The sequence below is a fragment of the Leptonychotes weddellii genome, chromosome 2 (assembly GCF_054177405.1).
Source record: "Leptonychotes weddellii isolate Sample4059 chromosome 2, ASM5417740v2, whole genome shotgun sequence".
Classification (NCBI taxonomy): domain Eukaryota; kingdom Metazoa; phylum Chordata; class Mammalia; order Carnivora; family Phocidae; genus Leptonychotes; species Leptonychotes weddellii.
In genome coordinates, this window is record NC_138370.1 from 81,300,098 (window position 1) to 81,323,777 (window position 23,680).

Sequence of the window (23,680 nt, forward strand, 5' to 3'; positions counted from 1 at the left end):
CCCAGACAGGACAGTGCAAGATTTCATCAGGATACTCAAAATGGCATGCAATTTAAAACTTACGAATTATTTCTTCCTGGAATTTTCCATTTAATATTTTTGGACCACAGTTGACTACAGATAACTGAAACCAATGAAAGCAAAACTGCAGATAGGGGTGGGGGGGACTACTGCATTTACCCCTGGACTGTGACTTGCACTTTACTGGAGCTGTGAAGCAGCATGAGAAAACACTTGAATAAATTCATGTACTGTGTAATCTATTTAGGGGGTGAGAAGAGAGAATCTGCATGATACCTTAGTGAACAATTCAGAACACAGCAAGGAAATGCATTTATACATATATTAAACAAAGGAATGATTATTCTTTCATAGTCCTGAAGTTGAAAAGCAAATTTGAAACAGTGATTACAAACCCCACTCTCAAATACTAACTTTCTATAGGGTGCACTGTTTGTATGTTACTAATGGACAAATTTTCCAAAATTCTGTGGTTGAACTCCATGCTCCTTTCAAAAGAAAATGGTTATATAAGGTGCTTTTGCTTGCCTGGTATTGGAAGAAGGAAAATATCTCTTACCTAGATGAGAAAAAGTTAAGATGTTCTAAAGACACCTAAACAGATAAAAAGAGGATCCCTACTGGGTTTTAGAAAGTTCACAAATCACAACATTCAAATTCAATATTTTTATGGTTATATCTAAAATATTTGTGCTTTACTTTTCCCCATATTATAAACACTTACACTTTATATCTGAAACTGTGATTCAGAATGATTGATTCACTTTTCAAATCAGGACACACTAAATATATATCTCTTTTTTTGGGGATCGTTTTATATGCATTTTTAAAATTGCTTCAGGTATTTTATTAGTAAGTCACCACAGACTATTTTAAATATGCCTTTCCTATCCAAAACCGGCATATTGTTGCCAGATTAGTCAGTCACTATTGTCAATTTTTAAATTATTTTCTGAATTTATCTAGGATGCCTAACACTGCCACCATGATATGTAGTTATGAAGACACTTATGGCCTTTTGTAAAAGTCAGTATTTATCTTATACCAGCTCTCTTTTCAGATAGAAAACATACTTAATAAATGAAAAAAATTAGTTAATAAGCCACATTTAGCTAGCACTAGTGATTGTTCGATGGAACAATATACAGTAGAAGTTAACTCCATTTAATTTACAGCTATTTTATAACAAAATTTTATTAAGGTATAATTTACATAGAGTAAAATCACAAATCTTAAATATACAGCTTGGGGAATGTTGATAAATGTATGCAGTAACTGTTAGCCAGATCAAGATACAAAACATTTCAACTACTCCCCCCCCCCAAATTCCCTCATGTCCGTTTTCCAGCTAATTTTAATCCCCTTCCCTCACCCAGAGCAATCACTGTTCTGAGATGCATCACTACAGCCTAGTTTGGCCTATAATTGGCCTTCATATAGACGGTTATGCAGAATGTTGTACCTGGTTTATTTTGCTCAATGTGATGCTTTTGAGATTTATGTAGGTTATTGCATGTACCAGTAGTCCATTCGTTTTCATTAGTGTTATTCCACTATCTGACTGTATTGCAGTTTGTCTATCCATTCTCCTGTGGATAGAAACTTGATTGTTTATAGTTTTGTGTTATGAATAAAACTGCCATAAACATTCATTTCTCTATATACCTAAGAATGAAACTGCTGAAACACAGAGTAGGTGTGTATTTAACTTTAGAAATTTCCAGTTTTCCAAAGTGGTTGTACCATATATTACATTCCTATCCATAATGTATGAAAGTTCTAGGTACTCTACATTCCCATTATTGCTTGATATTGTCAGTCTTTTTCAGTTTTAACCATTTAACCAGTGTGTATATTTTGTAGTTTTAGTCATTTAGTGGTATCTTGTGGTTTTAATTTGCATTTCCTTGATGATAAGTGATGTTGACTTTCTATATACTTATTGGCCTTTTGTATATTTTTTTTTCTGTGAAGTGTCCTTAACTGGCTTCTCCTTTTATTACTGGTTTATAGGAGTTCTTCATATATTCTGGGTAAAAGTTCTTTGTCAGATACGGATATTTTGAATATTTTATTCCAATCTGTGGCTTAGTTCTTCACTTTTTTAACGGAAGCTTTTGATGAACAGAAAGTTTTGATTTTGGTGAAGTCTAATGTCTCTTTCTCTCTTACCCCAAAAATCCTTCTGGGATTTTTAACTGGGATTGTATTGAATCTAGAGATCAGTTTGGAAAAGCAAATTAGGCAGCTTATTTTCTCCTATATAAAGAAATCTATAGGTAGGCAGTCCAGATATGATACATTACTCTATTGCACTGTTTAGAACCCAAGCTCCTTCGTCTTACTGCTCAGCTGACCCTGGATTGTCTCCTCATTGATACAATACAGCTAGTGTGTTACCTCAGGTTTCAATTATGCAATTCAGGAAAAAGGAAGGGGGAGGGCAAAGGACAAAAGGTAAAATGTGTATGGCATCTGAATCTTTCATCTCTAAAACATCTTTTCTTAAAGTTCCACCTAACACTGTATACTTACATCTCATTAAACTGAACTGTTTTATCATGTCATTTCTATCTGTAGAGGAATCTGGAAAAATGTTTTTGAGCAGTGACCCTAAAAATTCAAGCTCTGTTAGTAAAAAAGAAGAGGATAAAGTATATTGTTGGGTAGACAACTAGGTATTCTGTACAAGTAAAAAAAGTTCTTTAAAAAAAAAAGTTCTTCTGCAAGACTGCTATTCTCTGAGTTAAGAATGCTAGTGAAGGACCAGGTTTGGTGGAGAAGTTCATAGATGATCTACTAGATGGCTTTAAACTCTGAACTATATCACATCACAAAACTTGAAAAATCCTAGACCAGGAGTATTTGATGTTTACAAAATAAAGTGAAGATATTTTGGCATTTGGTTTAACAGCATTAAGAAAATGTCATTTGTTTGTAAATGAAAGCAGAATCTGTTGCCCAACTTCAAGACTACTTCATTCCATTTCCTTCTACAGACTAAAAATAGTCATAAGACAGGAAAAACAGCTGGTTAAATACATATGTATCTTAATGATGCCTTAACAGATGTAGATCTCCTGCTCAACTGAAATAGGTCATTGTTTTCAACCCACTTCAAGAATGCATAGAAGATTCTGAGTAAAGAATTACTGTACATTATATGGAACTTAAAAAAATGCACAAATAAGATGTTCCAGTCTCAGGCTGGCTGAGGTTTAGGGAAGTGGGAGGAGAAATAATGGTGTTGGTTGACAGAGTCAGGGATATCTGGGGTGATGGTAATGCAAGGCAGATAGAACTGATTGATGTGATGGCTCCTAGACTGAATGACTCTGAGAAACATTTTAACTTCCTAGTTAAAGTCATCTACAAACTTTCCATTTTCTTGTTAACTCATATACAACTTGCTGCAAAGATACTACATTTTCACTGACCTCTATGAAAATAGTTGTTCTTTTTTTTTTATTTTTTTTATTTTTTTTTTATTTATTTGAGACAGAGAGAATGAGAGACAGAGAGCATGAGAGGGAGGAGGGTCAGAGGGAGAAGCAGACTCCCTGCCGAGCAGGGAGCCTGATGCGGGACTCGATCCCGGGACTCCAGGATCATGACCTGAGCCGAAGGCAGTCGCTTAACCAACTGAGCCACCCAGGTGCCCCTGAAAATAGTTGTTCTTGAAGTGTGCTGGTGGTATCGTGATTAAAAGAGATTATACATATTATTGATTTACCTTAAAAGACACAGAGAAGAAATGACTGATATGGTCATCTACTATACTCCTATACATCAGGTTTCTCTATTAACCACAGCTCTGATTCTGGTTGTTTCCATTCTTCTCCAAGCAGTGTATTAAAACTGAAAGGCTTGAAGTATTCCAGACGATGACTAAACACAAATAAAAAGAAGGTGAGAATTGAAATGAATTACGCATTTGTGAAATAGTCATCCTGAAGGGCTATTTATTTTGTCACATTTGTGATAGAACAACATTCTATTTAAAAAATACCAAAGGTAAGATGTATTCTATGTGTACAACTTTCTCACTCTTGCTATCAAACATTCAGCTCTGAAATTCACTGACATCTCAAAACACTCTCCTCTTAATTCTAGAAAAGCTCCCTCACAGCTGAGGGAAGAAATAAAAATCAACCCTCAAAATCTGACTCATTCTATCTAGCCTTAAACAAATATTATACTCTTAGAGATGTTTTTACATTCAAATTTTGATATATTTTATATGCCATATAGATAATCGTTTTAAAGTTTCAGCTCTGTAACTTAGAGGATAGACTACTTTGCCAAAGCAAGAGAGGTGAATGTAAAAGAGATTTAATCCTACTTCTTTTCTTTCTAAGAAAACCATTCAAGTATTGTGGCTTAATGAGGAGACAATGGCTTAACTAACGTGTTACAGTGGATCTCACCTGTGCAGGAAATCATTCTGCCCTGACTCTACCTTGACCAATGGTATACTCATACTTTTATCTAGGGTAAGTCTCCAATAACTTGTAAATGAGGAGCCTGAATACAGGAAGGCATTAGGTGGTGAAGAGCCAGAGAAAAAAGCCATCTTGATATGAGGGCCCTGAGTGAGTTCCATCTGGATTCCTGTCCCATTCTGCCCCGCACTGAGCAGGCTGAACCAGGATGAACCTGGTTTAGAGTCACACTGTCAATCCAAAATTAAGAAGTTTAGGAAACTTCCAGTTATGAAATGACTAAGTCACAGGGATAAAAAGTACAGCCTAGGGAATATAGTCAATGGTATTGTAATAGCGTTCATTATACGGAGACTGAAGGTAGCTACACTTGTGTACATAGCATAATATATAGATTTGTTGAATCATTACGTTGTATACCTGAAACTAATGTAACATTGTGTAGCAACTATACTTCAATTTTTAAAAAATTAAAATAAAAAAAGAGGTTAGGGAAACAACAGAGATGGATTAGAGGTAGCATGAAGAGAAAGGCAACAGGGAAGGATAAGAAAAAGGGTCAGGACTGGGGACAAAAGCAAAGGGAAATGTGTGTCAGGCAGAATAAAGGCTAGGCTAGAAAAGATAAAGGCAAAGTGAGTGAAGTAAGAGCACGACAGGAAGGAAAAAGCTAACAGGGAGAAGGACAGTATAGCACTTTCTAAGGGGAAAAAGGCAGGAAAGTCTACCATGGTTCAAAGTCCACCAGGATATCTCTTTAGGCTCTTCTAAACATGAAATCTCACCAGACTGGGCCACACCAAGTACACCCAGAGAGATACAGAGCAGGAATCTCAGCTTGCCCCAGGACAGCATCTGCCTTTACTGTGTTTATAGCAGTCCATGAAGCACTTATAAGGCTGGCCAGGAGCTATATTCTCCTTAAGTGACAACTTTAGGTGCAAAGAGCTAAGACTCAAACTGAAAAAGTGTAGGAGATACCTTAGCTTACATGCCTGCTGCCCCACAGGAGCCAATATCTCTTGTAATAATAACTTCATTATTATAGTTTCTAGCATCCCCATGGGAAACAAGACTGCTAAAGGGAAATCCCAAAGCCATGTGGCCCCTATCAGGTATTCAGAGTTTATTCATAATTCCTCTCAGATCAGAATCAGTTTACCAATTAAGGGTCATTATTATGACAGGCAGTTGCTTAGAAATATAGTTGACATTTTTATCCTTATGAGGTTACTAGGGGAAGAGAGCTAGAGCGTTAACTGAAGATCACATTCTCAAGCCACAAGAAAGGATTTATTAACCCTTTACCCACACCAGGAAACACAGACATCTCTGGCCATTTAGCTCTGAAAGAGATCATAAATGAATTTGCAACCATACTTTGATACTTGCTGTGGCAATACTCACTAAGTAAGACTTTTCTCATAGCACTATGGAAATATAAGTGCTCTACTGACAGCAGTAAGAGAGCCTATGTCTGTCCAAAGTCAGTCTGTCAAGTACTTACTGAGGACAATCAGGGAACACATAACTCTGCTAGGCATTTGTACACATACGTCTTCTTGGAGTGAAAAATGTTACTACTGCTCTACCCAAAATTAGTTTCCAAAAAACTCAGAGTTGGAACCTATCTTCATTTATTTTCTACTTACAAATCAGGTTTTTGTCCTTGTTGCAGTTCATGTTGAGGTACGGGGGAAAGAGCTTCGTAGTTTCTTTTATCTTTTGATCCATGAATTGCAAATGAATTGAATTTTGTCACATTTGGTGGAAAATAACTCCAAGGAAGATAAGCTCTGCCTTCCCATTTTGTCTCTCCTCTAGACACTTTGTATGACAGAGCAAGTTCTTGCTACAGAAACAACATGTGAAACACAAAAGGTAAATTCAGGTTTATACTTTAAACATTTTATATAAGATATATAGATCTTTTACATATGGCATATATATCTCTAAGATTATATTTAAAGATTTTGTCTATTATTTTTATTTACTTACTTTCCACACATTTCGTCTTCCAGAGAGTAAGAGCACCAAATGTTGTCCATGACTGTCAAAATTAAAACTCATCATGAGTGTTTGAAAGAAACAAATGTTATTTTCTTTACTTTCCTTCATATCTGCAATATGTGCTTATAACTAGATTTCCAAATAATTAAAAGATGCAATATGAATTAGGGCGCCTGGGTGGCTCAGTTGTTGGGCATCTGCCTTCGGCTCAGGTCATGGTCCCAGGGTCCTGGGATCGAGCCCCACATCGGGCTCCCTGCTCGGCAGGAAGCCTGCTTCTCCCTCTCCCACTCCCTCTGCTTGTGTTCCTGCTCTTGCTGGTCTCTCTCTCTGTCAAACAAATAAATAAAATCTTTAAAAAAAAGATGCAGTATGAATATTGGATAATTATAGGGAGAACCAGTGTGTTCAGTTACTTCAAATACCAATCTTTGAGTTTATCATTTTTCAGACAACTGCAGTCAAATGCATAAAGCTACACATGTCCAGACTGCTTTTTATATTCTGTAAATAAGAAATTATATAAAATACTTCAACTGGTTAGATGGTGCAAAGTATGAAAAAGGGGTGGGGGATACCATAGTATCTGGTGCTCATAATAAAACCCATTTCAAAAACTACAGTACCCTAAGGGAAGCTGGTACCAACTTCTAAGTCTGAATCCAACAACTTTACTAAAGGTTATTTCAGTAAAAAAACTATCTTGAAGCTCATTAGGAAGACAGAAAATAAAAACATAGATTGTCTAATACAAGTCAACAGGCTGAAGATTTTAATTTGGATCTATTCTCTCCCACAACTGTCCTCGACCGGCCTGCCTCTTGTATTTTCCTGCTTTCTACCATTAGTTTCAGACACTGATGACACATTTTCAAAGAAACAAAATATATCCTCAGATGGAATTCTATTAAGAGAGCATAGTTGGGATTAGCCAGGTCAGTAAGAATCAAAGGATTTCAAGTAGTTACATGAAGCAAATTTACTGTCAGTGGAAAAGACTAAACATTTCTCCTCAGATGGTCTGTTGTGAGCTTTTCAGGGAGGATTTCCCTGCAGTAAACTATTCTAACAGAAGACAAGTATTATTTTTCATTTAAAAGTTCTCTGCTTATTTTTATTATTATTATGCAACTTTAAGAATATCCTTAGAGGGATAAAAGTCCTTGCAAATTAAAACAACAATATTCCCAGAGGTTAATTAACTGTCACAGAAGTTGATTGCCTGAAGCAAAACCATGATTCTTGATTATTAACTGTCCCGTAATATATGAAACCAAACTACTCTATGGATTTTTTTTAACTTATTAATAATTTAACTTGAAAATATATTTTTAAATTATTGATTTTATACATAATGGTTATCATATAATTTTAAAATAAGAGAATCTAATTATTCTATTCATCTATTACTAAGTCATCACCTTGGGAAAATAAATTGATATCATCTAATAAAATTAAAACTAAGGATAAAACTAGAATTCTAGCATATCCAAGTTCTTAACTGCTTTCTAGACAAGTTATAAATCTATTTGCCTTAGCTTTCTCACCTGTATGATAAAAATAATCACACAAGAGTTGAAGTTTTCTTACCTCACATGACAGTTAAATCATATTTTTCAATAAAAGATTCTGGCATGTTAGTTAAAAGGTAACACACGAAGATACATGATTATTCTCAAAAAATATAACTGTGAACAGCTATGTTTTCTACATTAGAATTAGCAAGAAATCAAACTAAGGAAAAAGAAAATGATATCTAAAATCTCACTTAAATCAACTGTTTGGGATGCTGCCCACCCTACAAAGGGACAGAGGCTACTGGATATTAGATACTGAGAGGTATTTAAAGGTCAATTAAAATGAATAATGGCAATACAAAGAAATATTTCATTACTAAATAGTTTACTAATTTAAAATTTGTTATCATATAGATGACAGATAGGCATAAATTTACTTTTTCACATATATAGGAAAAAACTGCCAACAAGGTAAAGAGGGTTCCCAAAGGACTGGTTAAATTTGAACAAAAGAGTCCAAGGTTAATATTTTTAATAAGTCTAAAAAAAACTATGTGTGATTTAATTTTTATCCCTGGCACTGAACACGAAGTGACACAGTATATACTCAATAAATGAGTGATGAATAAAGGAAAGAATACATAAATATATAATACGTAATACATAAAATTCAAGTTTAATCTAGTTATTTAAAAAATTCTCTAAAAGAAACTAGTTCAATTCATTGTATCTATATCTCCCTTTATTTCTGAGTAGCTAATACATAATGATGCAAATTTCAGAATAAAGAGTGAGAGACAGTTTCTGATGTTTATAATGATTTTTCATTTTACAAAAAAACTTTCAATTTATTAGAAAACCAGCCACATTAGTGAATTGAAAATAGTATCAATGTAATATTTTCAAATATTTATAAAATATAAGTTATATGCTTACTTGAAAATAAAGAATTATATATTATTCAGATTAGCATTCTTCCTTTTGGTTGAGCTTTTACCATGAACCATATAATTTATAACTAGAAATTAACTGTATTCAAATTATGTAGTAATTAGGGTGCCTGGGTGGCTCAGTCGGTTAAGCGACTGCCTTCGGCTCAGGTCATGATCCTGGAGTCCCGGGATCGAGTCCCGCATCGGGCTCCCTGCTCGGCGGGGAGTCTGCTTCTCCCTCTGCCCCTCCCCCCTCTCATGTGCTCTCTCTCTCATTGTCTCTCTCAAATAAATAAATAAAATCTTTAAAAAAAAAAAATTATGTAGTAATTAGAAAAAATTTTATACTTACGGACAAAGTTCAACTTCTAAATACTGTTCAGTTATGTCATTCAAGAAAAATGCTTCCACAACTTTTGAAAACAGAGATAAGACATACTGAGAAATTTAATTTTACTTCAGTAATAAATAATTTATTTTTTAGAATACAAAATGAATTAACTCATTATTTTTAACTATAATTCTATCCCCATAGGAAAAGGTGAAAAGCAAATAAATACACATTGCCTGGAAGAAGAAATACATAGAAAATAAATCATCAATTTTTTCCCATATCAGATTGTCCTAAGTTAAAAATATTAATAAAGCCTAGTGTTGGGTGAGGTTCTTAAAAAAATGAATGTTATTACAACAGACTCTGAGCCAGTTACCTTCTTCTAGGAATTTATCTTAAGGAAATAATCAGACAACTGGGAAAAGTAAGTATAATGCTGTTCATCAAAGTATTGCTCAAAAATAGGGAATGATCTACATGGTTATCTCCTATGATATAAATAAAACTATTATATAGGAGAGCTGTTAAATAAATTATGGAATTTATATTTTCCATGCAATAGAATATAATGCAGTCATTACAAACAACTATACATTTACATATTTTTTGATATGGGAAGATAGCCATGATATTTCATAAGCAGGCTGCAGAAAATAACCAAATGTACATGGAATAAGAATGTGCATGTGTGCCTGTGTGTCTAGATGTCTGCAAAGTATGCATACACACACAAAAAATGACTGGTTATCTCTGATAGAGGGAATACAGGTAGGTGATTTTTCTTCTCTTTACAACTTCCTGGAGTTTTCTGAGCATGTCATCCTTTAAAAATTATTTAATTATGAAAGTAATATATATTTCTTATAAATGATTAAAACAATATAAACACATATGAAGTAAAAAGTCAAAGTCCTTTTCTTCACACTTTGCTCTAAAACCTGTCAGACTTTTTCTGTCCTTCTACAACCTATTTTACCAGCATGGATTTTAAAAAACAATTATGGAATCATACTTGCCTACAACTATCCTTTTTCACAAAAAGACTTTCCAGCATATAGAAACCTAATGCTTTTAAATTACTGCATAGTATTCTTCTATAGAATGTTATAATTTATTCACATAATCCTTTTATGATAGACATTTAGGTTGTTTCCAGTTTTCCATGTTATTTTTATAATGAAATATCTAAGATTTAGATACAGTTCCATCAACAGTTCAGAGTCTTGTCCCTTTCTAAGTCTTCTACCTAAATGAATTAGAATGCTTCCATGATGCTTAATTTTATGTGTCAACTTTAACCACAGTACCCAGGTATCTAGTCAAACATTATTCTAGATGTTTCTGTGGAGGTGTTTTTTTGGATGAGATTTAACATTTAAATCAGTAGACTTTTAGTAAAGCAGACTACCCTCCATAATGTGGCTGAGTCTTACCCAATCAATCAGTCTCATCCAATCAATCATCTAAGCCTTAACAGAAAAAAGGCAGACCTCCCCTGACCATGAGGAATTCTGCCAGCAGACCATCAGACTCAAACTGCAGTATCAGCTCTTCCTTAGGCTTCCAGTCTACTGCTCTACCCTGCGGATTTTGTACTTGTCAGCCTCCAAAACTGCATAAGCCAATTCCTTAAAATAAATCTTTCTCTTTCTCTACACACACACACACACACACACACACACACACACTCTTTCTCTCTTTGTCTTTCCCTCTCTCTCTCTCTCTCCCTCTCAGTCCTGTTTCTCTGGAGAACTCTAATACATCTTCTAATTACTATTTTGCATATCATCTTAAAATCATTTTTGCATCTTCTCTGTATTAAAAACTGTATCAAATTCTGGGAGTACCTTAATTAGCTTACAATCTAATCAGACATGAAAGTGGATACTCTTGTTTTTTAAGATTTTATTTATTTATTTGAGAGAGAGAGATAGGAAGAGAGAGCAGGAGCGGGGGGTGGGGGTGGGGAGAGGGAGAAGAAGACTCCCCGCAGAGCAGGGAGCCCGATGCAGGACTCGATCCCAGGACCCTGGGAGCATGACCTGAGCTGAAAGCAGATGTTCAACCTACTGCTTTCAGCTCTACTACTCCTACTACTACTAACCAGGTGCCCCGCAAGTTGATACTCTTAATAAAAATACCACAAGGGAAGGAGATATGGGTTGCTGCTACACACAAAAAAAGAAAACAGACACTTAGCTCCAAAAAGTGGTTTAGGAAAGGATTCCTGGAGAGGGTATTATCTAAGCTCCACCTTGAAAGATAAGTTGGAATTGGGGGAAGAAGAATGATGGAAAGGGCATTCCAGGGTGTGAGAGAAGTATAATCAAATGTACATGATTAGGAAATATCATCCCTTAAAGAACTACAAGCAGTTCAGTTTTCCTAGGCAAACATTTCAATGCACAAAGAAGTAATGCTGCAAAGAGAATAAGGGGCTAGGTCATGGAAAATCTTATATAGAGATCATAATAAGAAGGGTGAAACTATCCTGAGAGGACAGGAAGCCTGAGAAGGTTGTAAGGACCTGAATTATGAGTTTGAATTTTCATTTTCGATAGATCACTCTGGCTTCTAAGTGAAGGATGGACTGAAGGGTAAAAAGACTATTAAGGATGCTTTGACTAGCCCAGGTAAAAGATCATAAAGGCCTAACCTATGGTAGGGATGGTGTGAATGAAGAAGAGGTACTAAATTAGAGAAACATTTAGAGGTGAAGCTGATAGGACTCATAAATAAATCCAAATATGGAGAATGACGGAAAAGGACATCTTGGAAAGATCTCATATTTTTATATTTAGTGAATCGATGTATTATAGTGATTGGGCAATTGGGGAAAGAAGCAGATTTATGAGAGAAGTGGATGAGTTGAGTTTAGGACTTCTTCAGTTTGGTGTGTATAGTACCTCTAGTAGATAAGTCACATTAGTGTCTACACCAGTAGGTAGCTGGTATGTAAAAGTTCTGTATCAATAAAAGATAACATATGTTTTACATATGATAAATTAACACTGAAAAATGCATGCTCTTCAGATGTTAGTATGGACTACAGGAATCATCAAAGGTTTCTTTAAAGAAATGAAACCTATATTAGACCTTGAACTAAGTGCATTAGAGGTGGGGGGCGGGAATAGAATGAGAAAAGGTACATGGGTGAGAATATGCATGGATAGTAAGACCACTAGCCTTTCAGAAGTCAAGAGTTTTTGGTTGACATATGATTCCACTTACATATTGAATCTAGAAGACAAAACAAATGAGTAAACAAAAGGTGGAAACAGACCCATAAATACAGAGAACAAACTGATGGTTGCCAGGGGCTGGGGAAGGTGTGGTGCAGAGGGTAGGGGGATGGGCAACATGGATGAAGGAGAGTGGGAGATACAGTCTTCCAGTCATGGAATGAATAAGTCACAGGGATAAAAGTCACAGCACAGGGAATATAGTCAATGGTATTGTAACAGTGCTGTATGGTAACATATGGTAGCTACACTTGCAGTGAGCATAGCATAATGTACAGACTTGTCAAATCACTATGTTGTGAATCTGAAACTAATGTAACATTGCTATATTAAAAAAGAGCTTTTGATTGAATAGAAGAGCCCAATTTATGAGTACTCTAAAAGCTTATATGAGGGTTTGAACTTTATTTCAGGGATACTTATGGTTTGTGACCTGAGGAATGGAATCATAAAGAGTATTTCAGAAAGATAAGTTTGGTAGCTTAATTACAATATATTAGAAGGGGATCATATAGCAAATCTGGCACAGTGTCATTTTATGGCATGTCCTTTAGCCTTCATTTGACATGTGAGATTAATTGCCAGTATAAAATAAAAACTACATTTCATATTAAAGTTGATAGTATTTCTATAATAAGTAAAACATCCCCAAACTTCCACAAAGAAGGTTTATAAGGTTAAAGCAGCAATTTGAAGATACTTAAAGACAAAACAGAATTGGTGAACTCTTTTTAAAATAGGTATCAGAAGTAAAGGAAAGAAATGTGGCAGCAATTTAAAAATCTGGATTTGTACTTGCCATTTTTCACTGTTCTAGTTATATAGCTGAAGTCACATAGGTGATGGTGAAAAAGTCAGAATGAGAGACTGGTAGAGAATGGAAGAAACTGCACATGTCAGTTGCTCAGAAGAGCACTCACTTCCTTACAGCAAGATAAAATAATAATTCAAGGAGAAGTTATTATAAAGAGATTTATATTTGCAATAAAATACAGTACTTCCACTTACCTTCATAATCCCACAGTTCATTGTAAGGTTTTCCTGGTTCTCCAAGTGGGGCTGGAGGATCATTGAAAAATGGAGCACTAACTTCCATCATCACTCCTCCATCACCTGGATTCAGCCTGACAAACACTGGTTCATGCTTCACTGGGAAACCATCCCAAGTGTGTTCAATTTTAAAATCCATCTGAAGATTCTAAAGGAAAAAAAAATTTAAAAAAACTCTTTAACAATAAACAAATGTTTCCTTTAGTTGGAAATGAAATGAAAATTTCAATGTCAAAAAGCAGACAGGAAGGCAGCAGAGTGACAAGAACACAGTTCTGAGAGTCAAAAGGCCATTTGTGTTATGGCAAACCATGGACAGGAGTTCTACTGTAAAATAGGTAACTGGATCCTAAAAGTTTTAGAACTAGAAAAGTTTAAGAACTAAGTCTAGATCCAGCTCAAGTCACCTTGTAAAGAGTGTATCAAAATCATTTTTAAAAACTGTAATTAAGTCCACAGAAGAAACTGTTCATATATACTTATGAACTTATATACTTAACGACTATAAACACTACGAGTTTCTATGCCATCCTTTGTCTTTTATTCTAAAGTGTGCAGGTGTCCGAATTATTGGATCCCTTGGGAATCAAGATCTTTATAATAAAATTCAATCTGATAAAAAAAATAACTCTATAAATCAGCAGAAGCACTGCTGCTAACACTTGTTTCTTTGGCTAAAACCCTTTCTTTGTAGGGTGGGAGTTGCAGGGAGGGGAGTACTCCAACCATTTCAAGGTTAATAGAGTTTAATATTGTCTTCCTTGGTCTCAGGGTATAGATTTTCTTAGCTGCTTCAATTGTTGAAATTTCACATGTTAAATGACCACATGTTTGGTTAATCCCTTCTCTCCAATTGAAAAATGGGAACAGAATTTATCATTTAAACTTTGAAATAGACTAAATACATTTGCTACAAGCAGCATTTGCATTTTAGATTTTTTCTCTAAGGATTAAATGGACATAAATAGCATTACATTAATAAAATTATATTTTTTATTAAACACTACATATCAGGCATTTTACAAACATTATCTCATTTAATTTCACAACAAACTTGCAAAGAACTATTTTTATCCTCATTACAAATGAAGAAATCGATTTGTCCAAGGTCATATGGCTGGCAAATCATGAAACTGAACCAATGTAAGCCATGTTTTCCCAGATGAAGATATTTCAGGAATCTGCAAGGAGATGCAAAATTTATTTTAAGAGTGGTAGATTACCCAAATCATACTAGGTCCTTATATCTTATTCTTGATTAGTAATGATGCTATTTCCAGACTTCAATTTCCCTTATCTGAAGTCTTTGAATACATTTCCTTGCTTCATATGTTATTTTTACTGCAAATAATAAAGTTAAGTTTTGGATAAATTTATTTCAATTAATACATACTGAGTACCTACGAGGTACCAATCATTTGGAGATCCAAATATATAAGCTCTGTGGCACACAGGAATCCAAGATCTCTGAAAACCTTTTTCTAAAGTATGCAGCTCTTCCTGATTTTCACTCCAGGCTACCAAATTTTAATTGATAACCTCAAAAATTTAAAAAAATAATTCTGGTATTATATAACCCATTTGCAACTAACAGTATTTGAGAAGAGGATATATTCAATAATTTATATTCTTTATTATTAAAATAAGCTCAATGAGTGATAAGACACTATAAACTGATTCTGATTTTTGTAGAATTTAGTACTGATTTATATGGAATAAAATACCTCAATAATATACTGATTTTCTTTAGTAGAAATATCAAGGCACATTCTTCATATATAAATGGATAAATCTCTATCCCAAATTTTGGTACTAGTAAGTATCATCTTGAAGCATATAGGAAGAAATAAGAATAAATCAAGATGTTAGAAATGCTGATTAAATCTGATTCTTATACCAATATGCTGAGAGAATATGCTATTCTCCTAACTTGGAGCTTGACAATCCTGGCAAAATATAATTTAGCGACTAAGAAGTTTTGGCAGATTCACTCATTCTCCACAGAACCACCGTATCTACAAAAACACCGCACACATTAAAAGGATCCCTATCCTAATCAGTAGGGTTTCCACTAGGAACTTCCAACTCCCAGCTCTTGCAGGCAATCATCTTTACATCTAAATGGAATTAAAGCATATCCAGGGATTTGATCCTAAAAATGGCTGGTCAGTTCCATGCACACATGGTGGGTCTTGTGGTCAGAGCGAGGTGTACTTTATAGTTTCAAATTAATTCAAAATGTAATCTTACCTGAAAGTTACGAAGAAATTAAATATAAAAGCAGAGCTACTCTTGTTGAGAGTATAAAGTAGTGGTGCCTCAAGACTTTCTACTGGCCCTTTTCCCTGATGTTTTTGAGCAGTGTTTGAAATTACTGCAAGAAATATTGACTAGACTTCCATCAGCAGGGAGGAGTGCCATGGCTGACATGCCCAAGGGCAGAATGTAATTTTGGCTTTAATTGCATAAAGTGGCATAGGTTCCTATTAGAATGACAATTTGTTAATTTGCTTAAAGAACACTCACGTTAATCCAAGTTAATCCAAGTGTGCATAATATTTGTAACAAAAGTAACCTAAAAAGTATAGTCCTGCCCACTAGTTTACAATGTAATCTAAAGATGACATGGACCAAGACAGAGACAACGGATTCTCCTTCCAACTTCCTGGGATACTTAGAACTGTCTCCTGAAGCTTAATTCTCACTACCTCTCAATTTTTTTTTTGTTTGCGCATGTGCTTGTATGAAGTAAAGACACTTCAACTATCAATGTCCTTCGTGACCTGTGCTAGTGTGCATCCCCTGCTCTACCTCCTGTCATCCTCTACTGCCTGTACATTGCCCTCTCCCCATTCCCAGCTAGAATGCCTGTAAGTAATAGGAACTCATTATTTATTTGTCAGGTGAATAATCATCCTAGTCTCTGGATCCAAAATTTCATGATTCTAAGGTTTTGTGCAAAAGAAATCAGCTGTGTTTGTGCTATCATTCTCTTTCAACCAAAACAAAGGTAAGTAACTAAAGTAATATATCTAGAAACTTCCTTTCAGTTTAGTTTATCAAAGGTTTATTAACTACTCACTTGTTTCGAGTACCATACCAGGTGCTAGGGGAATTAAGCATAAGCCTATGGGGAGTTAGAGATGATTCTCATGTAGCTAACCAACCAGGTCTCATGTAGCTAAACCAACTAGGTCTATTATCAATCGGTTCATTTTGTAGTCCAATTTAATAAGGTCGAATCCCTACACCAAACTAAGTTTTAAATGAATCAAAGATTTACAAATAAAAGCCATATTAAAAAAGAAAAAAATTAATTTTTAAAGATGATCTTATAGTAGAAAAAGCCTTTTAAAATATAACCCCAAACCCAAAAGACATCAAAGAAAAAAGTGATATATTTGGCTGCATAAAAATAACAAAACTGAAAGCAGGGTGTGCCTGGGTGGCTCAGTCATTAAGCGTCTGCCTTCAGCTCAGGTCATGATCCTGGGGTCCTGGGATCGAGCCCTGCATTGAGACCCTCATCGGGCTCCCTGCTCAGCGGGAAGCCTGCTTCTCCCTCTCCCACTCCCCCTGCTTGTGTTCCTTTTCTGGCTTTGTCTCTCTCTGTCAAATAAATAAAATCTTAAAAAAAAAAAAAAAACCAACTGAAAGCAGAATTCTGCCTACACCCATCAAAAAAAGCCCACCATTACAAAATCAAAAGATAGTTTGGGGAAAAAAATATCTGCAACTTGTATTTCAAACAAATAACTAACTTCTTTAATGTTTAAAGGGCTCCTAAAAATCAATAAGGAAAAAGATTCAATACCCCAATGGAAAAATGGGAAAAACAGTTGACAGAAAGTAAATACAAAATGTTCAACCTCACTTATGACAGAAATGCAAATTAAAACAACAATAAATCACTATTTTCACCAATTGGAAAGTTTGGTAACATGCTGTGATAATGAGGACACTGAGAAATAATCCATTATTGTTGGGACATAACTGGTACAGCCTCTGTGAAGAGCAATCACTCAAAATCTATCAAAACAAACAAACAAAAAAAGCAAATATCCTTTGACTCAATAATTCTAGTTCTAGGAGTTATCACACCTGCACATATTCAAAATGACATTAAGTATAAAGATATTCACTGCAACACTGTCTACAATAACAAAATACCATAAGCAATTTAAATACCCATCAGTAGAGGACCAGTAAGGAATTTACGCTATATCATGCAATGAAATACTACGTTGCTGCTAAAAAAGAGTGAAGCAGCTCTCTCTATATATCTAAAATATATTAAGTGAAAAAATGCCAGGTGCAAAAAGTATGAATTTATTTTATTAAAAAAGAAGACTATTTGCATCTATTGTTGTGAATGCATACACTATCTCAGGAAGCATATACAAGAAACCAGTGGTGGCAGTGGTTACCTCTTTTGAGGGAATTATCTGCTTGTGACAAGAGAGCAAGGGAGGCTTACTTTCAACTGTTATTACTTAAAAAAAAAAAAAAACTACCTGAATTTTATACTATGATAGATATACATTACTATTAAAAAATTAAATGAGGGGCATCTGGGTGGCTCAGCCATTAAGCGTCTGCCTTCGGCTCAGGTCAGGATCCCAGGATCCTGGGATCAAGCCCCACGTCTGGCTCCCTGCTCGACAAGAAGCCTGCTTCTCCCTCTCCCACTCCCCCTGCTTGTGTTCCCTCTCTCGCTGTGTCTCTCTGTCAAATAAATAAATAAAATCTTTTAAAAAAAAAATTAAATGAATAATTTAAAAATATTTTTTAAAGTCCATTTTATGGCTGGATCTCTCAGAGCACGTGATATACCTCTTCTCTATATTATATATGCTGAACATTTCTTAAATGTCAGAATGAATACTGGGAATATTAGAATATATTCATTCAAAATGATCACCAGCCTAATATGCAATTTTGATTTTGGCTATTTAGACTTTCTTAAAAGAATGTTTATTGTTAATTTGTGTTTTTCCACATTTTAACCTCTATTCTTCAAATTACTCTTTCATCAAAAAAGTCACAATTTTTAATTTATTTTCTTGCTTGTCTGTACTATGGAAATGAAGGAAGAGAAAGGAGACAGAACCGCAGCGCACTAAGTGCCTAGGAGATGAAAAATGTTCCACAAAGGTTAAAAGAAGGAAGTTATGGAAAAAGATGTTTTCTCAACATAACGTTTTACAAGGAAAATTTCCAAATTCCTCTATTTACGAAATGTTCTTTAGTTTCCTACAATAATTATTTTTCAGTTTGCATTCTGCTTCCACCGGTCCCCCCGCCCATTTATAAGAAAAACGGAGAAATGAGGAAGTCAGCCGGGAAGTGGGAGTAAACTGCGCCAGCAGAAGAAGCAGCTGAAAAATAAGTTACCAGAGAAAAAGCTAACAAGACTGGGCGAAGCTGCAAGTAACAACCGAGGAAACAACGCATAACAGGAGAACACAAGAAGAAAACACAGACCAGGAAGCTCTTTTCCGTGCCACACTCACCTCGCAGCTTTCTGGGGAGGTGACTGGACAGTGCTCCGCCTTAGGCTCCACCCAGCTGCCTACACAGCCCGGGGGCGGGCTTGGAGGACTGAAGCCGACGCTCCGGGTTTTTGCAGGGGAGAAAAACCAGTGGGAAGGACCACCAGAGAACATCAGAACTTTTAATTATTCCACTCAAGTTTGAGTGGTTTTCTAGAAGGAGAAGGAAGGGTAATTTAGTAATATAAATACCGTGTAACAATCTGAAAATGAACTGTGAATCATTAAGATTACAATAGAACACATACAGCAGTAATTCACTTAATGTAACTAAAGGTTAACTGGCGATATAAGCAAAAACTGTACATTAATTATATTACACTGGCTGTAAATAATATTACTCTAAATGTAAATGATATTACACTACTGGGAGGCATATACATAGTGGTCAAAGATTGTGACGTTGGAATGCCTAGATTCAAATTCCAATTCAGACACTTTCCAACTATGATCATCAGCAAGTTACCGTAAAAAGGATTTTCTAAGTGGAGATACATAATATATACATTATATACACTATATATATATATGTATTTAACACCTAGAATGCATGTAGCAAATACTCAGAAAAGATTAGCTGTTATTATTAAAGTATATACAGGTTTGCTTAAAGAAAATATTTCTTGGGTGCCTGGGTGGCTCAGTCAGTAAAGCGTCTGTCTTTTGGCCCAGGTCATAATCTCAGAGTCCTGGGATCAAGTCCCACATTGGGCTCCCTGCTCTGCGGAGTCTGCTTCTCCCTCGGCCCCTCACCAGGCTCATGCTCTCTCTCTCTCAAATAAATAAAATTTTAAAAAAATAAATTAAAAAAAGGAAATACCTCCGTTTCAAATCATTAAAATTACATGTTTCTTAAGTGTTTTTCCTAAAAAAACTAGATTGCCAGGCAGGATGGTCTAACTGACCCTTGAGATAATAAAATATGGTTAAGTGCCCTAGAGATGTACAACATGGTTCTGGTTGGTTCAGTTTTACTTATCCTAGCAGCTTCAGCAGTTATCAACCTATTTTCCTTCATTTAGTGTCTCTTTCACCCAAGACAGTGTGAACTTACTGTTTCTACACAGGATTAAATGTAAATTCATAACATAATCATACATAAACTTCTAAACTTCTCAAGAAAAGGTAATAATTTACAGAACTACAATATTTCCAAATAATAGAATCACTCTGTATTTTGGTTGCTGAGAGTTACCAAAATGTCTATAGGATCCGTGGGTTTAATTCAGAAGGAGTCATTGCACCTGAACTTCACAGCTACTCTGAGAATACTATGCATATTCTACATTTTAAAGTAAAGACACCACCATTTCCTCCTGATCGGCAAGAGCAGAGATTAAATTAGTGGGTAGCCATTATTCAAATATTTTCAGGTAAAGTATTAAACTATACCATATGAAACTGCAGAAAATCACAATTTCACATGGTTCAGCCTAAATATATTTTGCTTATAACATACTTTTTAAAACCTCTTTGGGGGAAAATAGCTTTTGTATTTGTTTTACCGAAACTATTATTTTTGTTTTCTAAAAATCACTTTTGGTGGGAGAGGGAAATAAAGGAGTTATTGTTCAGTAGATATAGAGTTTCAGTCAGGCAAGATGGAAGAGTTCTAGAGATCTTCTGTACAGCAATGTGCATATGGTTAAGACTACTACACTACACTTAAAAATCTGAGAGTAGGGTGCCTGGGTGGCTCAGTTGGTTGAGCGACTGCCTTCGGTTCGGGTCATGATCCTGGAGTCCCGGGATCGAGTCCCGCATCGGGCTCCCTGCTCGGCAGGGAGTCTGCTTCTCTCTCTGAATCTCCCTCCTCTCACGCTCTCTATCTCATTCTCTCTCTCAAATAAATAAATAAATAAATAAAATCTTTAAAAAAAAAATCTGAGAGTAGATTTCATATCATTTTTTTATTACAAAAATTATAATAATAGGGGCGCCTGGGTGGCTCAGTTGGTTAAGCGACTGCCTTCGGCTCAGGTCACGATCCTGGAGTGCCGGGATCGAGTCCCACATCAGGCTCCCTGCTCAGCGGGGAGTCTGCTTCTCCCTCTGACCCTCCTCCCTCTCATGCTCTCTGTCTTTCATTCTCTCTCTCTCAAATAAATAAATAAAATCTTTAAAAAAATTAAAAAATTAAAAAATTAAAAAAAATTATAATAATAAAAAAGACAAGCTTAAAAAGAGAGCTCCCAATTTCTAGGCCATGCTTCTCTTGGCTGGTTAAAATAAACATAATTTGTTTAAAGATTTTACTTATTTGTTTAATTAATTAATTTATTTGAGAGAGAGAGCACAAACGGGGAAAAGCAGAGGGGGAGGGACAAGCAGACCACGCTGAGAGCAGAGCCCCTTGTGGGGCTCAATCCCAGGACCCTGAGCTGAGATCATGACCTGAGCTGAAATCAGGAGTTGGACACAACTGACTGAGCCACCCAGGCACCCCTAAAATAAACATAATTATTAAGAAAATTTTAAAAATATCTTTTTTTATGGCATTTAATTATATCAGAGAATGTTTCATATGGTTTTGACCCTAGCTTAAATTTCCAACTTTAAATACTTCACGATGCTTTCCACATAGTACTGGGTGCTCAACGTCAATTTATTATACAAATTAATATTAGTAAAAGCTATCAATTTTCAAGGGTTTTCTTTATTGAAGAAATATATCTAACATAAAAACATGAAATTGGGGCTAGAGAATGGTTAAAAACATACTAAGTAATTTTTCTCCCACTTCTCATTCCTTGTACTCAATTACACTAATAGATACTTTCCAAGCACATCCACTGAATTCTTTAAATTAATTCCTTCATCAGATATTTACTGAACTATTATTGAGTTCCAGGCACTCTGATGGAGCCTGGAGACAAACTGCAAAACAATATGATAGAGACTGGAGGAAGAAGCATGAAGTATTAAGAAAGCACCTTCCTTGGAGAAAGTGGGTAGAGGACACAAAGGAACTTTTAAAAGCAAGCAACACTAGAGGGAATACTTTAAGGATAAGTGGAAGCATAACAATTATGTTTCATAAGGATGAAAAATATTTTGAAAAAACTCCATTGAAATTCAGCAGAATCTTGCAAACCAGCTCCCCAAATAAACCCCAAATCCCAAAAATGTAGTTTGTATTGAACTTGACCATATAAGCCAACTAGTTCAAGTACAGAGATAAAAATTCCAACTTCAGATATTTATTTTACACAAAGACCACTCATCATTTATATCAAGAAGGTACTCTTTGCTTTCACAAACACTAATGTATCTTATCAACTTCTAGTGTAAATGTAGAATTAAGTTTATAACTGTTTGGTGCCAAATTAAACTACAATATGACAACATACAGATTCAAAGGTAGGAGAACTTAAACACAAGCCCTTGGGGAGTCAGTGAGGAGTTCATGAAGAAAGTCATACACTGACCTTCAAAAAAGTTGAAGTTTGCCCACTCAATTTCTCCTTCCAATAAGTTATTTGTATTAACTTCATGGCTACCAAAAACCAGATCAAGTTCAATCTTCACTGATACAAAGCTAAACTTTTTAAATGGTTATTAGATATACCTTCATATTTAACAGCCAGTCTTTAGAGGAAGGGACCACCGCTTTCTCTTAGTAGTGAGTATGGAGAAAGCTTCAGGACTTCAAATACCTAGCTGGACATAGTTGGACACATTTTAAAAATTTCTTAATACATTCTGCTAACATTACTTCGTTTATATAACATTAAGAGTACAGGAAAATAAAACTTAAATTGTTAAAGAGAAAGCCAAATGGAGCTACCTCTTGACATGCCTGTTTAGTGAAACTACTTCAATAAAAACACACAATCTATTAAAAAGCACTAAAACTAGTGGCTAGCTTCAAGTTAACATTTTTATTGCTAAGTGTTGAAATTTCCTGCAATATTAAGATAAGGCTTAAACCCAGATAAAATCAATTTTTAATGCTGGAAATTGTCATTTACCCCCAAATATAAAGTTTTGCCTAATTTTTTGTGACAAAAAAAAAATGTAACTTTTTTCTTCTTTTTGAGGAAGTAAAGTTATCTCTAAAGAAATAACTGCTGAATTTGCGGGATCTTTGGAGTACCTCTAACTATATGCCTTACTGACACACAGTTAAATATTTAAACAGCTGTTTCTTTCCTCTAAAGACCCAAAGAGGCAGGATCGTACTTAGCTTCTGGAGATCAAGTCCATACTCAAAAATCCCCCAGAGGGTCAGCCTTGGTGGTGGGCTCTGAAGCCGCCAGTCTGGGTTCCGCCTCCAGCCACAGAAATCCACTTATTTTCCACCCACTCTTTTTGGCCAGCAGGTTCTCCCAGTCCAGAAGTGTTAAGTATCAAAGATCCCGGGGGCATTTAACATATGTACTTGATACCCTACCTACGTTTACATTTTGGGGGTTTTCTTTAAAAACACACACAAACACCAGGCTCCACCGCAGGAAGACTCAGGCCAGCGAGCTTGACCACTGCCTCGCTAGTGGCTCAACCCACTGTTATCCAGGTTCTCACAGCTCCGCCCATAGCTTGATAGATAGCCAATGGCGTGTAAGGACTCTAGGAAGCGC

The 23,680-nt window shown here is 35.4% G+C and overlaps 1 protein-coding gene across 4 annotated transcripts; it reads right to left on the reverse strand.

The window, feature by feature from the left end:
- Positions 1 to 1,197: 1,197 nt before the first annotated feature.
- On the reverse strand, positions 1,198 to 23,580 carry C2H4orf33 (chromosome 2 C4orf33 homolog). 4 transcript variants are annotated; one of them, XM_081811877.1, is made up of 7 exons: positions 23,494 to 23,580; positions 19,062 to 19,253; positions 13,507 to 13,696; positions 9,275 to 9,335; positions 6,462 to 6,513; positions 6,116 to 6,315; positions 1,198 to 3,909 (listed from the first exon to the last, which is right to left on the reverse strand). In XM_081811877.1, exons 2-7 carry the CDS (start codon positions 19,212 to 19,214, stop codon positions 3,804 to 3,806), a joined length of 762 nt encoding a protein of 253 aa, XP_081668003.1. In that variant the 5' UTR covers positions 19,215 to 19,253; positions 23,494 to 23,580; the 3' UTR covers positions 1,198 to 3,803. The 4 variants fall into 4 exon arrangements, with proteins under 4 accessions (XP_081668003.1, XP_081668002.1, XP_081668004.1 ...); XM_081811876.1 differs by having other exon boundaries at positions 23,283 to 23,562; XM_081811878.1 differs by lacking the exon at positions 19,062 to 19,253 and having other exon boundaries at positions 23,283 to 23,562.
- Positions 23,581 to 23,680: the final 100 nt, after the last annotated feature.

Excerpts from the sequence above, each read along its gene's own strand:
- C2H4orf33 (XM_081811877.1), bottom strand. The coding sequence starts at position 19,214 with ATGTTCTCTGGTGGTCCTTCCCACTGGTTTTTCTCCCCTGCAAAAACC. Across the intron at positions 13,697-19,061 it reads CCTCCCCAGAAAGCTGCGAG|AATCTTCAGATGGATTTTAA; the intron begins GTGAGTGTGGCA and ends TTTTTCCTTTAG. Across the intron at positions 9,336-13,506 it reads TGAACTGTGGGATTATGAAG|TTGTGGAAGCATTTTTCTTG; the intron begins GTAAGTGGAAGT and ends TGTTTTCAAAAG.